The following is a 17,834-nucleotide window of genomic DNA, read 5'->3' as shown; positions in this document are numbered from 1 at the left end:
GGTAAATTTCACTTCAATTAATGGTATCAAACATCATCACATTCTTTCACCTTTTTTTTTTCTTAAATTTAATGGTATGAACAAATGATGATTCCAATACATTACTAGGTATATGGGACAAATCTTTGCAAACAAAACTCAAATTTAGCAATCAACTTGCAACCGAAATCACCATAGTCACAAATTAGCAAACCTCGAACTACAACAAATGGGCCAAATGGCATTTCGGTTGCAAATAGGTGGCAAATGGCTTTTTACAACCACACCATTTTGTTTATAACTAGAAAATTGTCAAAATAATAATAAAATAATAATATGTATTTTTACACAGAATAATACATAAGTTATTTCCTAACACAATTGGTTAAAATTTAGGTATAAAAAGAACACCTAAATGACTTAAACCAGTGGCTCTGATACCACCTTCTGTCGCAACCCCCGACCCCTACCCTGGGAGCGGGAGCCGCGAGACAGCAGCCGGTGGTATTGGTGTTTATTAATTTGGCAGCGGAAATGAGACATCAGGATCGTAGTTAGGAAATAAATTTCAGAGTTTCAAAACTCCAAACTTTGATAATAATTAAATGGGATAAAAACCCATGTTTCATTCATAATATCTTTATAGGGATAAACCCTAGTTGCTGAAAACATAAACTTATATTTAGGTAACTTTTATAGCCACTTTCTTTAAGCCTTCAGTGCTCCATAGCTGGCTTCTAATAGCTTCACATTAAGGAACCATTGGAACTGATTCCACCCTACCCGGTCAAAACCCATACCCGAACCAGCCAAAACCCGGCCAAACTGGTTCTAAAAAAACGTTTTGTGCACCTCTACGTGTTATGGCTCTGATCTGAACTTGGAAAATTGCTTCTATTTTTCATAATTTAAAAGATTGTAGCAACAAAAATCTAGAAGTGATTACACAAACAAATAGGGAAAGATAATGAACAAAAACATAACGGAGAAACAGTTTGTGAAACGATCCATATCGACGTGTGTTCCTATAAAACCTGCTTTCTAATCTTCCTTGTCATTAGACGTTCGGTTATCCGATTCTGCAACAGAAGTTGAACCACTTGCAGGATAATGAAAAGGGTCACCCGCCGATGGTTCTTCTTTTCCCATGGTTACAATAAGAAACACGACAGCAAGCAAAAACACGATAATGTAGACCATTCTCATGCCAAGAAGCGACATAAGATACCCCAAAAAGGAAGGCCCAACTGTCTTTTCCGTCACTTTTCCCTCTCTAAATCTTTCAAGGAACAGTGTGATTTGGGATTCTTGATCTTTGCTGCGAATGCTCTCTGACCCGTTAACCTGATTAGCATTCAACACAAGGAAAAACTCAGTACTTGGTACACCTAATATTAGTTTTTTGTAAACATGCTTAACACATTAATTATTTGCCGATTTTTAGAAAAAAAAAAAACAAAAAGGTATTTGCGGGTCAACCCAGATCATACTAAAAAATGGCATGCTTCAAACCAAACCTATTTTTGACTTGTATGTTATCCCAAGTGGGTCAAATAATTCTCTTTGCCTAATATAAACAAAATGGGTCAGAAAGGTCACACACTTTAAAAAAGTTTTCAATAATATATATTTAGGGAAATTGGCCTGGAATAATCCCACCTAGACCTTATTGGCCATTAATAATCCCACCTCAGAATATTCCCCCCACCAGTCCCACCTTTCACATATTTTTCCTACAATGGTCCCCCGTTAAAAAAACATAACGGAGTTAAGCTTTTTTCCAAATTACAAATAGATTTTTTAGGGCTTTTGATTAGAACGACAATATGAGTCCATTGATGTAAAACTTGCCTCGAAACGGTGCTCCAAACGATGAAAACAGCGCTTCAATTCGGGTGTTTAAATTTCCAATTAACAAAAATCAAGTCACTTGGAGCACCATTTCGAAGTAAGTTTTACATCAATGAACTCGCATCATTGTTCTGATCAAAAGCCCTAAAAAATATGTTTGTAATTTGGAAAAAAAGCTTAACCTCGTTAAGTTTTTTTTTAACGGGGGACCATTATAGGAAAAATAAGTGAAAGGTGGGACTGGTGGGGGGAATATTCTGAGGTGGGATTATTAATGGCCAATAAGGTGTAGGTGGGATTATTACAGGCTAATTTCCCTATATATATTTATATTGCACACACAATCCCCTACATCGTTTAATTCAAACTTGTAGATTATTCTTTTTGTAACACTTTAGTTTTTGAAATGATAATAAAAGAATTAATTATATAAAATGAGCAAAGAAATATGAAGGTCAACCCAACCCGACCCAATTTGACTAAAAGAGTTGACCGTCGCATCCTCAACCCATGTTGACCTGTTACCCTACCATACCATTTTGCCACCTTGAGTGCAAATGAAAAGATACTTACTGAGTAATAAACTTCATCTCCGTCCCAAACAACCATCTTTGGCAACGGAGTTTTCCTACCAACTTCAAAAGCCTCAGCAAAATCTTGCCACTGGTTAACACCCACATAAGCAAATACAAACTCACGGTTCGCAGATGCAGCAGTCCTTAATAACTTAAAAAACTCCTTTGATTCATAGTGTGTCTCGTCCTCCACAATCGTCAACACAATTTTCCTTTTATCGTCTTTCAATAGCTTTAGACTCTCTCCGGTGATCGGTAGGGTCAATGGCAATAGATTTTGCCGAATAAACTCTTCCACAGACTTATCTATGTATTCATAAGAGAAGAAAAACAAACATCAGAACAATATTTGATCAAGAGTACAATGCCATTTTCGTCCCTGAGGTTTGGCTAGTTTTGCGACTTTCGTCCAAAGGTTTGTTTTTCAGCATTTGGATCCAAAAAGTTTGAAATCTTGCCATTTTCAACCGACTCGTTAACTCCCATCCAGTTTTCTTTTTATCAGTCAGGGATATTACCGGTTTTTTAGACGTTTCTTTATTAAACTAAAAACACTATAAGAAATAAAGATCCACCTCTGTTGACTTTATTTCTGATAGTGTTTTTATTTTAATTAAAATTTTCTAAAAAGACGGTAATACTCCTGACTTAACGGAGAAAAATGGATGGAGTTAACAAGTCGGATGAAAACGGTAAGATTTCAAACCTTTTGGATACATATGCGAATAAACAAAGCTTTGGATGGAAGTCGCAAAACTGGTCAAACCTCAGGGACGAAATGGCATTTTACTCTTTGATTAATGTCCATTTCGCCACATCTATGTTTTTTTTTATAAAACTTGCAACTGCATACGACACCGAACAAAGTCTAGAAGGTGATGATATTAATGAAACATGCCATGACATAACAAAGTCAACTAACCTTCAAAAGGACCATAAAAGATACTCTGGTCATCGAAATTTGGATGAAGAGCCACCAAAGCAGGCGTCTTATCGAGTCCATATAACGCCATAGTCGTTTCTGAGAAATCTTTTGCCACGGAAAACCATGCATTTTTCTTTAATTTTTTCGCCAAATTTAATAATGCTAACTCATCCAATCCAATGCCTATGAATATAGGAAAGGACGTCCCGGCTGCTTCAACAAACTTGGTAATAGCAGAGTCGGATTCGAGAACGGTAACATCGGGAGCAACAAACTTCCGTAGGTACCGAACTAGTTTGTCTGATTTTCTTGGCCCGTTATAATCGGTGGGAACTCCATGCACGAAAATCTTCAAGGTGGGGAACCCACTGTTTCATAATAGATGCATGTTTTAGAGAAGAGTTAATTACACGGATGGTCCATTGTGGTTTACCAAAATTTTGGATTTGGTCCCTAGCTTTCCACAACTACACGGATGGTCCCTGTTGTTTGCACTTTGTAACACATTTAGTCCCCACCTTGCCTAAAAGTACATGGATGGTCCTGTGTTTGCACTTTGTAACGCATTTAGTCCCTAATTGGACCTGCTAAATGTGTTACAAAGTGCAAACCACGGGGACCATACGTGCACTTTTAAGAAATTAGGGACCAAATCCAAAATCTTGGTAAACCACAGGGACCATCTGTGTACTTTACTCTTTAGAGAATATATCTTCTACAGATTTTAAAAGTCACAATGTAGAAATTCATACAAAAACAAACCACATTGATTAGAGATAGTGAACAGGTCACGCGGGTTGATTAACGGGTCAAACTAGGTAATCTCGGGATCCAGGTCGAAACAAGTAGGGTTGACACATTTTTGTCTAAAAGTTTGATTTATTTATGAACAATTAGTGTCATATATGATTAGAAGTGATAATCTAGATCCTTTTGACTCCTGTTACCGTTTTGGATTTGTTTTTTTCATATTACCTGTAATAAAATAACATTAACTGACCCATTTATTGAAAGAGTCACATCTAATACGGTTTTCAGACCGGGTAAAAGCTTTAAAGTGAAAAATCAACTCCAACTGAATATATGTTGTTCGAAAATGAGATGGAAATGGAACAAAGGCATGTAACATACTCGAGGTCATATTTTTTTGCAATGCGGGAATACTTGTCAGCATCTATTTTTGCAACCACAACAGGCGTCTTCAATCCAGAAAGAATAGGGGCTGCTTTATCCAACTGAATGAAACATTTAACTGTTTATAAGGTGTCATCACATGGTATACAGAACACAAATTACAAGTGCACTAATTTTAACGTTATTTTACTAATTTCGAGAAAATATGTTAAAAGAGGGGGATGGTTAATTATGCATCATGTGGTGGCGTTGATAGCCGAAAGACAAGGGAGTACATGCACTAACTGCCTTTGTCTTAATTGCCGAGTGTTATGTGCCTTATGTCCAAGGTTTGATACAAAACTACCATCGAGCCGGGGGTCTCACTGGAAACAGCCTCTCTATTCCTACGGGTTAGAGGTAAGGCTGTCTACATCTTACCCTCCTCGGACCCTATCTTAGCTTTGCTATTGGTGGGATTTACTGAGTATGATGATGGTTGCATACTGTTGCACATACATACTAGCCATTTTAATTTACCCATTTTAGAAACTACAAACTAGAAAATGGATCGTTTATAAGAATCTAACAGGCACATATATGTAGTCCCTGTATATAAGGATAAGAAATTACGGGCCGCTACCCCTCTTAATATGCTACATCCGCCACTAAATGGGTCCAAATTGCGACCAGCTTCCATTAATAATGGGTCTCCATACAGATTGCGAATTTGTAAAATTTGGTACCAAAACGGTGTCTATGTTCAACAAATTTAAAGTCCCTCAATAACCCATGTGAACCTTCGAACATTGTGGTTTCCCATGGGACTATGATGATTTTTTTCTTTGTGCATATACCCTTAACCGAATGGTATATTCCACGGGGCAACCAAAAACAAACCTGTGACAATATTGGTTGGTATGCAAGCCAGCAATCACACTAATTGCCACTGTTAATATATATAAAAATTTAAAACAATCCTTATTCATAACTAGGGGTGTTCTTTTAATCCAAAACCCGAAACCCACCCGATGCCACCCAACCCGAGAAACTATCATACCCGAATTACCCGAACCCGATGTATAGCAAACCCGAACCCGATTGACCTTAAACGGTTTGGTTAATGGTTATAGTTTTGGTGATTCGGGTTAACCCGAAAAAACCCAAACAACTTTCAAGCTCGTATTCAAATTCCATATACCCCAAAAATCAAAAAACAAGCAAATTACACATAGATCTAAAACCAACCTCCGGAGAAAGACGCTTGCAGTGGCCACACCAGGGTGCATAAAAATCAACAAAGATGTAATCAAAGGAAGAAATTGCGGCTTCGAAATTGGATTCATCGAGCTCCAACACCTTCCCGTTTACCTCAAATTCATGGCAGGAGATCAAGGGGACGACACAGAGTGCGATTATTAACAGGATACATGACATCTTTCAACAATTTATTCGAAGATCAAGTGGTGATGATTTTGCTTTTTTTCTTTTTGTATGTAGTTCCTGATCTGGTTATGGTTAGGGTTTTGTCAACGAAAAATGAGATCAGACAAATCAGTGTTTGTTGAAATTTATAGGTTCGACTACTGCAACTATATTTTAATATTGTTGTTGTTAAATAAATGCATATTGGTTGCTACTAAATACACCCCTTGTTACTAATTACAACCCGGTGTTTAAAACTATTTATATATCCGAAAATCCGATCCAAAATATCTGATATCCGAATCCGAAAATTCGGATATCCGAATTTTTCGGATTCGGATCCAAAATATCCAAAAATTTAATTTTTATTTTCAGATATCCGAAGTATCTGAAAATATCCGAAAACTTAAATTCAGATATCCGAAACTATTCGAAATATCCGGTTTCAAATATGAAAAATAATTAAAAAAAAATAAAAAAAGGTTGGATTTTCGGATATCCGATTCACTATCCAATCGGATATCCGAAATTTCGGATATGGATTCGGATAGTGAAATCTGGTATCCGAAAATTTCGGATATCCGGTTTTGAACACCCCTACCCCACATAGTTGTCTTTTTTTTATTTACTGATTGGTTCTTTATTGATTGTTGAGTAAAATGCAATTTTACCCCCTACGCTTTTACCTCACTGACACTCTTACCCCCTAAAACCAAGATCCTGTTGTCCTACACTCGGAAATGTAATCAACCTTGGCCCTTATGTCATCTCAACGTTAACTTTACTATTTGAATTTGGTGAAATGACCAAATTACCCTATTTCATTCTTTAAAACCCTAATTTTTATTTTCATTTTCCCCAAACCACCTGCAGACCTATTCAAGTTCTTCATTGATAAAAAAAATCAAGTGTGAAAAATGTGTAGATGTTCTTCCAATGTGTATCGTTCCAAAGCGAGAATGATGAGGACCGAACCGGGTGACATGATTTGTGCATGTGGTCCAAACGGTATACAAATTGTCCGAGTCAAAGGCAAATTCGGGTCGTCGATATTTGCGTTGTGTAAGTGAGTAGATTATGCACATGTAATTCAGTTTCTTGTAGTTTCTGAGTTGTTATGCATCTTATGATGTCTGATTGTGGTTAGGAGGATGTGGCTTTCTTAGATGGGCTGATGTTGGTGAGGAAAAGGGATGTCAAATTTGTCGTGAGGTAATGCTTGCTTTAATATAAAATGTCAAAGATAATGATGATTTGGCTAAGTGCAGAGACAAATTGGATGCGTACAAAGATCAGGATGTTGAAATGGAAACTGTATTTAAGGATTAGTTGGTTCATGTTTGTGTTGTTTTATCTGATTAAGTAGTTAAATGTTTTAGTTGTGTTACTAAGTATTTTTCTTTTTGATTAGTTGTACTGGATATATTGGTTATTGTAATGCTATATGTTTCTTTTGCTAGTTCTTATTGTTTGTGTTAATGTTATTTTGGTAGCCACAATGTAACCCTGATGCAATTGATGACATTCAAAAGGATGAAGTTGTAGTTGCACCAATAGAAGAACCTGAAAGTTATGTATACTCTATGGATCAAGATTTTGAGGATATCCGACCTTATTTAGAGGAACAAAGGGCCAATGAAGAGTCGTTTGAAGACACGACAAAAGACCATGACCATGAAGTGTTGGAACATGCATGGGATTACAGTTTTGATGATGAAGAGGAGGATTGGTACCACAATCCACATGGAGGGGAGCATGGTCCTAATTCAGATTGGTCATGTTTGGATGATTGTCACTGGAAATAGAATAGTAGACCAGTGACTATATTGGCTATATGTATTGTTTGATTTTATATGGTTGTAGGTTGTTTATTGGATTTTGTACTTAACTAGTATTATAATCAAATTATTTTCTATCATAATTTTGTTTTCATACATATGATACACAGTGGTATAAAATGCAGCCACATATAATCACAAAAACCATATATTCTTTAGTTGCAAAACCATTAAAACAGTACAACAATCAAACATTGTCTAAATTCTCGTGAAGTAACAGTTTTAGAACCCTCATTCCCCCTTGACCTTTGCAGTTTCTCATGTTGTGTCCAAGGTTACCACATTTACCACACTTGGTGGTAGTGCCATTTCTGGTTATCTTGCCTCCTTTGTCAATGTAACACCCCAAAATCTGTAAGTCATAATATAATATTTTTATATTATGTTGACGCAATTAAAAAAAGGTGAATATAATTTTACCATATGTAAGTAAATAAAATACTAGTAAGTAAATTATTGTGAATAAACCAAGTTAACCAAGTTAGAATATGGTGTGATAAATGGCATGCTATGAAAGGTTAAGGGCTAAATATGTTAAATGGAAGGAAGATATTATGACTAAACAAAAGTGCAGGAAATTGACTAAGGTATATGTGTGTGTGTCGTGAGATAGAGAAGGGGGGAGAGGGTTCAACCTAACTAACAAGAACACACTCAATTTCAGCAAATTGATGATGATTTTAGGCTGGAAATCAATGCATGAAGCATAATCCATGTTATCTTAGTTGTTCCTAACTTAAGGTAAGTCACAATTTGTGAAATGATGAACATTGATGAAATGGGTCTTTGATTAATCCGTGTATACATGCGAAATTAGGATGGTAAGAGGCTATAATCATCATATGAGACTTGAGTTATGCATGAAATTCGGATTAATTTGATGTTATTACGTAAACCCACTTGTAGGTAATAATGTAATGGGAATGTTGATGAATTATGTGTTACACTAGTTGTAGATTGATGTGTGAAGTTAATTGTTGAATATGATGTTATATAAATCTGATTTTGAAAGGAGATTAGGTGAAAATGATGAGTGTGATGATCTTGATAAGAATTTGGTATGATTGTGCACAAGTTACTTGTACACTATGCTTGGAAAGTAGTACGCGCACCAAGTGTTCGATGAAATGCCTAGTATAGGTTAGTATGTGCTATCACTTGTAAGGAATGCTAATTAAGTAGTAATGAAGATGATCATGTATTATAAATATGAAAAGTGCTTAGTTATGAGTGTGTGTATGCTAACTGTGTTATAAATATGACGACATGTACGATTAGGAGTCATGTCAACATGGACATAAACATGGAAGGACAACGGGTCAAAGGTAAACACGGAAGCAATGCACGAACTCGGATGCACAAGGTAAGTAAACTCCCGGACTCCCTCTTTAGTAGTAAAAGGGATTAATTGTATGATAATTGTTAGAAGCTAGGGGTGCAAACGAGCCGAGCGGCTCGCGAGCTACTCGAGATCGGCTCAAGAAAAAGCTCGAAACGAGCCGAGCCTTATCGAGCCGGAGCCCGAGCTTGAGCCTAAAATAAAGCTCGTTTGCTTATCGAGCCCGAGCTCGAGCCTCGCATGTGAAGCTCGTTAGGCTCGTCGAGCCTTATCGAGCCTTAGTGTAAACGAGCCGAGCTTATTCAAACGTGTTTACAAGCCGACCTTGAACCTAAAAATAAGCTTATTTAGTAAACGAGCCCGAGCCCGAGCTTCACTTATCGAGCTCGCGAGCCTAAAAAGTCTATTATTTATATTATTTTTATTTAATATATTAATTAATAGATAATAAACGAGTCGAGCCCGAGCCGAGCTCGAGCTTGAGAAAATACAAACGAGCCGAGCTCGAGCCTTGAAAACAAAGCTCGAATCGAGCCGAGCTCGAGCCCGAGCTCACATAAGTTAATCGAGCTCGAGCTCGAGCCTGGTCAAGCTCGGGCTCGGCTCGGCTCGGCTCGCTTGCACCCCTATTAAAAGCTATGTTGAAATGCGTTATTAATAATGATATCAAGTAAGTAGTATTAAGTAAGTGATTTTCGACTCACTTTTTAGTAAGTATAGAGAGTTTTGATATCTATGAATGTGGGGAATCATGTAAGATTGTGTAATAAATGGGAGTACTAAGGTAAGTATTGTTGTAGCGGGTCGAAAGTAGTTGATTATGTCGGAAACAACTTGGTAAAATTAAACGGGTCAAAATCAAGAAAGCATGATAAAAGTATAGATTTGATTATGGGGACATGGGGTAAAGTGTTAGAATGATTTGGGGGCTTGGAATAATGTTATTTTATGATTTGGGAAGCTCGGGATGCGCAAACGGGGGCCGAAACGTCGAAAAGAACGAAATCCGGGCGCCGGTGCTGCAGGGGCGGCGTCCCAGACGCTGGTAGCAGCGTCACCGACGCTGGTCTGCAGCTGGCCGACGCCTTAAGTTGCTGTCTACGCGACAGCCGACGCCAGCAGCCCCGTTTCTTCGATCCCGAACCCCGTAATCTCATTCCTAAGCCCCATTAAACTTCCATAACGTACCCCAACCTTACCAAATAGTTTTTGTGAGGTGCGGGTGAGTATAGAACTCATATTTAAAAGTTTCTGAAATGCACACCAAACTCATTAAAGAGTGTTTATGCGATGCGAGTAAAAAGGGAACGTGTAGGCAAGTACGTGTGAGAATAAAATAAGTATGTAAGCCTTGTATGCATGGATTTAGTTGCATGTTAGTAAATGGAAATCATGGGTAAACATGAATAGAAATAAGTATGTACGTAGACTAGTGTGTACGAGACTTATATATGTGTATAGATGTTTGTGGTTAAGATTGTTAGAATGAATATGTAAGCATGTAAGTTGTATGAAAGAGTTTGGGTAGGGAGGTATGCATGTATTAAGTAGGATTTTTATCTTTTAAGGAGTTGGGTTAGATAAGACGCATGCGTGTTAATAAACCAAATGTTTCCGAATTAGTGAGATTCGTATGAAGGTATGTATGGTTTTAATATATACGAGTATTGATGATACTAACTGAGTTATCTATGAGAATGAAATGAAAGTGCAGGTATGTAAGTGTTGGGCTCTCAGCGATTGGAGGCCCGGTGTAAAGAAATAATTCGGAAGAGCATCTTAATGGAGTAGAATACACAGATAGAATGCTACGATTGTTTATATATTCATTAATTATGTACGATGTCACTATTTACTAATGTGTTAGTTATATGGTGACCGCAGGTTATTCGGATCATTATTATCATCATGAGGGACAAGTGGACGAGGATCGAGTTGAAGATCATGGATTGTACGGAAAAGTTGTCACGTGGGTTGTATTCATATGTTATAAAGGTTACTTTAACTAAGGATGAACGATGTACATATTTAAAGAAGTCGTTTAAATTGGTTTCCAAGTATGTTAGAACAGTTATAAAGAAAGAAATTTTAGGACTCGTATTTCCGCTGCGTCGTTTTAAAGTTAAACGTGTTAGGGTCTTACAGTCAAACTCCTTCTCAATCTCTTTTTCCCCAAAGGCCTTCTTTCTCTTTTTCTTTGGCCTTCCAACCTAAAAAAAAGAGTAAATTAATGCATACATGCATGAAAGTTATAGAGGGTCAAAACAAACATGTTTATGATGTTTGGGTGGGATAGTTGTTTATGGACATTGAGAAGGAGTCCACATTTCAGGCCCATTGATTTGTTCTATGACATTCTCATAGACCTTCTTCCATGTTGACAGCCAGTACACTTTCAATACCCACTCTTCTGGTATACAACTTTAATGTTGTTCATTGACATATACCCTATGGCTGCAACAACATGTTTGCAAGGCATCTCAGTCAAGTCCCACTTCCTGCATGCATAAGTTTAAACATTCACAACACATTGTAATCTTGGACCTGTGACTTGATACTTGTCTGAATCAACCATTAAAACAAACATTTTTGAGGTTTGTTTTTTTGATCTCATTAAAGACTTTAGTGACATGAGGTGTCAGTGGCCCAACAGACTTTGCTTGAAACTTTTTCACATTCACTATTCTCTTGGTAGAGTATTCCCTAATGAATTATAAGCAGGTGATAATAGGCTTGTCCCTTGCCCTAGTTATTTGTCTGTTAAACACCTCACATATGTTTTTCAGCAGCATATCACAATTAGCTCTTCCTGTAAAATAAGTTCTTGACCAAGCTGTGTATGGGATCTCATTCAGCCAATCATACATGGCTGGTTTTGGTTTCTTAATCTCCTCCTCAACATTGGTAAAAAAAGGAATGGAAGTTTTTGTGGCTGTTGGCCATATAAAATGATCGAATTGCCCTTCTCGTTAACAAAAAAATGGATGAAGTTAACCGAGTGGACTAAAATGGCATCAGTGAAACATTTTTGGACCCATATGCGAAAAATGAAATCATAGGGGCTAAAATGACATTTAACTCTACTTTTTTTAAGAGCTTATGTTAGTTATTTAAATTGAGAAGTAAAGTTAATACTTATTTGTATTTAAATTTGGCCACATAACATCAACTTTAATCCCCATTTATTAGATAAAGATATAGTAAACATAAATTGTTTTATCATCTTTAACTGTTGTGTGAGTGTGGGCTGCCCTATACACCGTGAACCCAACAATAATTTTAGAAGATTATTATCTTACAAAATAACTAAATAGCTAGTAGTTTTGGAATTATGATATATTCAAAAAAAAGTTAAATGCCCGAATAGTCCTTGTAGTTTGTCCTTTTTTCACCTTTAGTCCATAACTTTCTAAAATTACAGTTACAGTCCCCAACTTTTCAATTTTCGTTCTCGGGTAGTCCCTGTGTCTAACAACAGTTAGTTTTCTCAGTTAAGAGTGTATGAAATGACAAAATTACCCTTTCCTTACTAAGGGCAAACCGCAGGGACTATCCGGACATTTAATAAATAAAAAAATAAAAATATAATTAATAAGCCAGTATTGTTAGAAGATTCATCCGTTTGGTGAAAGGAAAGGGTTGCAAGTTCTCTTTTATCATGATTTTGTGGTGGATTCGGTTGATTCTGGATTTGTGAATGTTAGTATCGGAGCAATTTCCGGTAACAGTCAACCCGGGTTGGTTTATTCTGATTTGTATGTGGGTGATGGATGTCGAGAAACAGAAGATGATAGGGGGTAGGGTGAGGGTGGGGTAGGTTGTGGGGTCCACTTGAAATTTGACTTATTAATTAGATTTTTATTTTTTTATTTATTAAATGCCCGGATAGTCCCTGTGGTTTGCTCTTTTTAAGGAAATGATATTTTTGTCATTTCACACCATCTTAACTGAGAAAATTAACTGATGTTAGACACAAGGACTATCCGGGAATAAAAATTGAAAAGTTAGAAATTATAATTATAATTTTAGAAAGTTAAAAACTAAAGATGAAAAAAGGGCAAACCAGGACATTTAACTCTTAATAGAAAACAAGTTCAATACATTTTTGCTTGGAGGAAACAATCTCGTATAAAAAAATATCTAAAATAAAAACAAAAAAATGATAAAGATTAGGTAAGTTTGATTAGCTTGATAAATGATAGATGATCCATTTGGGGATATACCAAACTAGTTTTATACCCGTCCGGTGGACGGGGACATGTATTTTTAAAAGACGTAAAGTAGACAAGCAAACAAAAGAAATAAAATGATTATAACTAACAATAATATTAAAACCAATAAGACCATTAACACAACAGAAATTTGATTGAAATACCGCAGCGTAGCGGAGGTAATCTTACCATTTATAATACATTTATTCAAATAATATCAATTCACTATTTGAGAAACTTACATTATGGTCATTTGAAATGTGATGGCATTAGTCAATTTTTTTTAAAGAAGTGTGAGTGTTAATGGGATTGGTTGTGTTTCCCCATCCCTCACACCCGCTACCATCCTTGCATCAAGAGGGGCACCGGCGTCTCCAAAACCACAATAGATCGCGTCTAACCTTGGTAAGTTTAGCACTTGGGATGCTTCCACATGTTGACAGTTTTGCTCATATTATTGGTTTCTTAATATGTTTCTTACTCAGATTGTACTCGTCCTCAAATTTCTTGGCAATAACGTGGTCATCTTGCCATTGAGGCTCGTGGGAAATCCAACATGCAAGATGTTCCAATATGCATTTTGGATTTTTTTCCATGATCTTATTGATCGATGTTGAGTTTTGAGATCAAACATGTTTTGCTAAAACATTTTATAGCTATGGCCTATGAAGGCTTCTGAAATCTATCTATGCATTTGACTGTTTGTAGATTGTTATAAAGTTCGATAACACTTGAAAGTATATCTTGGATTCAATAAAAAAATATTAGTTTAGAGTTGAAGTCTGAAACTTGTAAAACTTGTCAGTATGTTTGACTTTTAGGAATTGTAGCGTCTTCAAAGGGTTTGATACCCCATATTCATCCACGGTTCAAACACAAGGATATAATATTTAATTATTTATCATCTGATAATTAATTAAGTCCCCCTACATTAGTAAAAAGTTCATATCAAACCCTCAATATAGAGAAAATTACAAAAAGGCCATCATAACTTTCAAATGGCATTCCAACCACTTGCTCAAATGTAAAAAGTTAACATATATAAGTTGCTAATTCCAATAACCACCACTAAACTCACCTTCATGAAAAACGATGCCACCGACCGGCAGACCAAGTCGATCAAGTCGCCCCGAACCCGGATACGCTTTGCTCACAAACTTATCCTTCAAGTTTGAACCACGATGATCACCTAAACCGTATCCGTAGACAGAATACCTCTGTGGTGCTAGGAAACTCCATATGAGGCCTTTGTCTAGGTGCACTTACAGACCTGCCTTTAGCCCGTGAAGACTCTGTGTACGCCATGTAGTTAGGCTGGTCCGAGTAGCCACTAAGACAGCTTCTTGAACTATCACTCTTAGCTGGGGTAAACGGGCTACTCTCATCAACCCGTTCTTAGAAGTATACGCGTAAAAAGGAGGGCTATTTTGGATAATGCTTAAAGAAACTTATTCCGCAATGTCATGAGGAAACCACTTTAAAGGGCCAGTTAGAGAGCTTACTTTGCATGAGCCACCTGGGCTCAGGCCCTTTGGGTGGAGCGTTGACCCTCAAGAAGTGGTCAAACTTTGACTTTGACTGTAACTGATCTGGTCCGATTGGAACATGTTCTGTCGTCTTATGTGGCATTTCGTGGTGTCCATTTCAAGGATTTTTCGGTGTGATCGTCGTACAACCTAGAACAGTTATTCTGCATAATAGATTAGCGGTCAGTTTGATGTTTATATGGTTCAGTTCACAGTTTTTCAAACCATGCTTAATGTTTCAATTCACAATTTACAACTGAGAACCAACCATTCATCTTTATTTTCTTTCTACAACATTCAACTATGAATATTTCTAACATTCATGAATGTTATTTTATCATTTTTAAAAACTTAATACAATCATGATGATTGAAAAAAAAATAGTACAAACAGACCAAACCGAACTGTTATGACTACGGTTTGACCAGCCTAACCAACCCGGCCTACTTTGTTTGCCTCTTTACAGAACCACAGTAAACAGTTTGGATAAATTTGAATAATAAATGGAAAGAACCCAGCAGAAAACATAGTAAAAAATAAATATAAGAACAAATAACACCCACCTTTAGCATCGATAGTTGGTTATGTTTTATCATCCATGATTGATGGACGTGCTCAAACTTTTCGGGAGTTGGAGGCAGGGCCCCCGCGAGTAGCAGTTTATGTCAGATATGAAACCTTTGGTTGCTAATCATGTTGGGTTGACGGGTTAGATTGTCCAACCCGAATTCGACCCGTATTTTTATCCATGTAAAAAATACGAGCTATAAACCCGTACGACGATTCACACTTATGAATTGTGTAACCCGAACATGACCCATATTTTTCTCCGTGTCTAAAACACCAACTTTAACCCATACATGCTTATACATCTTGACCGGAGCACTAACCATATTTTTATCCGTTTCAAAAACAGCCCTAACCCATCCACACTTATAAATCGTGTAACTCGGACACGGCCTATATTTTTAACTGTATCAAAAAAAAAAAAAAAAAAAAAAAAAAAAAAACGTAACACATACACCCTAAAAATTTATGTAACCTGGACACGACCCGTTTAACCATTTATCCTCAATGTCTAAAACAGGTTGTCGGGTAATAATCAAGTTTAAAACGTGTTAATCATGTCGGTGTGTTGTGAAAAAATGCGTTGAATAGGCTAAGTGGGGTATATTTATTTAAAACGTGTTAACAGGTTGAACCTTTTAATTAAACACATCAACCCGAGCACAACCTAGGATCGAACTCGAATAAAAGAAACAACCTTTGTGGTCGACTGGGGTGACTCGGTAATCTGGACCCGGCGGCGGCAAGCACGAGTTTGAGCCTGGGATCGAACTCGAACCAAAGCCTGCAAATGTCTAAATTCATCAGCATCTCACTTGAATAACCCATGGATTGGAGAAGAAACTTAATATAAACGATAAAAATGATTAAGGTTACCGAAAGAATGTGTATGATAAGATAACTCTTGACTCATATCCACTATCCACGACACTTAACCACCGGATCTACGATTTAGTAATAGAATACCTAAAATTAACAGACATTCTAGCCACGAGACACCACGATACCTCACCCTGTTATCACAAGCAAACATTCAAGAAACTTCATCATTTAAAGGAACACAACACACTTGATTAGTTTTAGGATTATAGATTCTCGTAGTCATAAGTTACCTGCAGATCTTTGAGTTCTGCATTGCCACCCATCAGATTCTGCTCACATGTAGTTTCCTTTAAAACCCTTCCAAATGAGTGATATCACAACCTTCATGTAACAACAGTTGAGACATTTAAAGCCATGACTTATGAGCTACACTAACAGCCGGAAATCTTGTAACACTCCCAACAATCTTGCCACTTTCTGCAGTTTTCATCAGATCACACAACTTGGTTAGAGGATGTTTCGCATTTTGTTTCGAAAGTAATTGTGATATGAAAAGAAATTATACAATGATCACCTTCAAAACGCTAAACACCCACTAAAAAACCCAAGTGGGGATAAAAATATACAGGTAACTGCACTGCATATTGGAACAACCCAAATCAAATGATATGCCCGCTTGAGAGTACCGTTGGTCTGAACAACTAACAAAAGAACTTGTGCGAAGATCAAACCATTAATTCATCCTTAGGTTACCACCACCGTCGAAATCAAACAGCCTGCATATAAAGAAAATGCAAATTAGCATTTTCGAAATCATAATGAAACAAAACCATATCAGGCAGTGAATGAAAAATTAATACAATTACATATTCTAATTGATATCTGTATGTGAAAAATTGTGAATGAAAAATTAATACAATTACATATTTACATATTCTAATTGATATCTGTATGTGAAAAATTGTGAACCCCAAGTTCTAATGCGAAATTCCCAAAAATAAGAAACTAACAGTACCTCTGGTTGAAACTGAAAATGGCGAGAGACGGGTGTTGGAGGTATCATTCCGGCGACGGATTCCAGACATCTTTTCTGAGAAACATTATATTTTCCTGCAATTAAAATATGGCAAAATTTTGAAAGAGGAATCAAACAGAGGATTCATTCGATGATATAGCGGATGGTTAATTGGGGATAATGATGACGGTATGAAACTTCGGCATCGCTTTATACCCATCCTTCTATTGTTCTTCAGAAGCATACAAATTACCGATTTAAACCACTGAATCATATTTATGGTGGAGTCTGGGAGAAGAGAGGAAGAAGAACTCAAGAAAAGGTTTGATACCTAGTTTTATACCCACTATTTAACAACTGCATTCTTGTACAAACCCAAAAACCGTCTTCAACTGCAGCGAAATTGCGGGAGGTGGACAACATGGGAGCGCTTCATCATCTAAAACCAATGCAAACTGAATCCCTGGAAGATAAACTGCAAGGTAACTGGATATTGATCGTGGCCTCCGTTCTTCGCGATATGTAAAGTCAAAAGAGATTTCAGAAACTGTCAAATAACCTCCCCTTCTAGAAGTTTTTATTGAATTATAAGGGTCAGGATTTAATCTTAGTTTGATCTAAGGGTTCATATTTCTTGTTGTTCCCATT

The 17,834-nt window shown here is 36.8% G+C and overlaps 1 protein-coding gene and 1 long non-coding RNA gene across 2 annotated transcripts; both read right to left on the bottom strand.

Annotated features, from left to right (window-relative positions):
* Positions 1-854: 854 nt before the first annotated feature.
* LOC110936659 (protein disulfide-isomerase 5-2) lies at positions 855-6,035 on the bottom strand. Its single transcript, XM_022179074.2, has 5 exons — positions 5,692-6,035; positions 4,462-4,565; positions 3,328-3,698; positions 2,404-2,711; positions 855-1,323 (listed from the first exon to the last, which is right to left on the bottom strand). The coding sequence occupies exons 1-5, from the start codon at positions 5,878-5,880 to the stop codon at positions 1,021-1,023; spliced, it is 1,275 nt and encodes a 424-aa protein (XP_022034766.1). The 5' UTR covers positions 5,881-6,035; the 3' UTR covers positions 855-1,020.
* An 8,192-nt stretch (positions 6,036-14,227) lies between these two features.
* On the bottom strand, positions 14,228-17,800 carry LOC110936662. Its single transcript, XR_002590182.2, has 7 exons — positions 17,518-17,800; positions 17,187-17,281; positions 16,746-16,947; positions 16,462-16,648; positions 16,226-16,362; positions 16,047-16,133; positions 14,228-14,946 (listed from the first exon to the last, which is right to left on the bottom strand). It is a non-coding gene; the product is annotated as an uncharacterized LOC110936662 (long non-coding RNA).
* Between the last annotated feature and the right edge of the window lie 34 nt (positions 17,801-17,834).

The sequence above is a fragment of the Helianthus annuus genome, chromosome 4 (assembly GCF_002127325.2).
Source record: "Helianthus annuus cultivar XRQ/B chromosome 4, HanXRQr2.0-SUNRISE, whole genome shotgun sequence".
NCBI lineage: Eukaryota > Viridiplantae > Streptophyta > Magnoliopsida > Asterales > Asteraceae > Helianthus > Helianthus annuus.
The sequence above is the reverse complement of the archived record's forward strand: the minus strand, read 5'-3'. Positions and strand labels throughout refer to the sequence as shown.

Coding starts and splice junctions, on each gene's coding strand:
- LOC110936659 (XM_022179074.2), bottom strand. CDS start 5,880: ATGTCATGTATCCTGTTAATAATCGCACTCTGTGTCGTCCCCTTGATC. Junction 4,566..5,691: donor GCAAGCGTCTTTCTCCGGAG/GTTGGTTTTAGA, acceptor TGTTTCATTCAG/TTGGATAAAGCAGCCCCTAT. Junction 2,712..3,327: donor CTTTTATGGTCCTTTTGAAG/GTTAGTTGACTT, acceptor ATGAATACATAG/ATAAGTCTGTGGAAGAGTTT.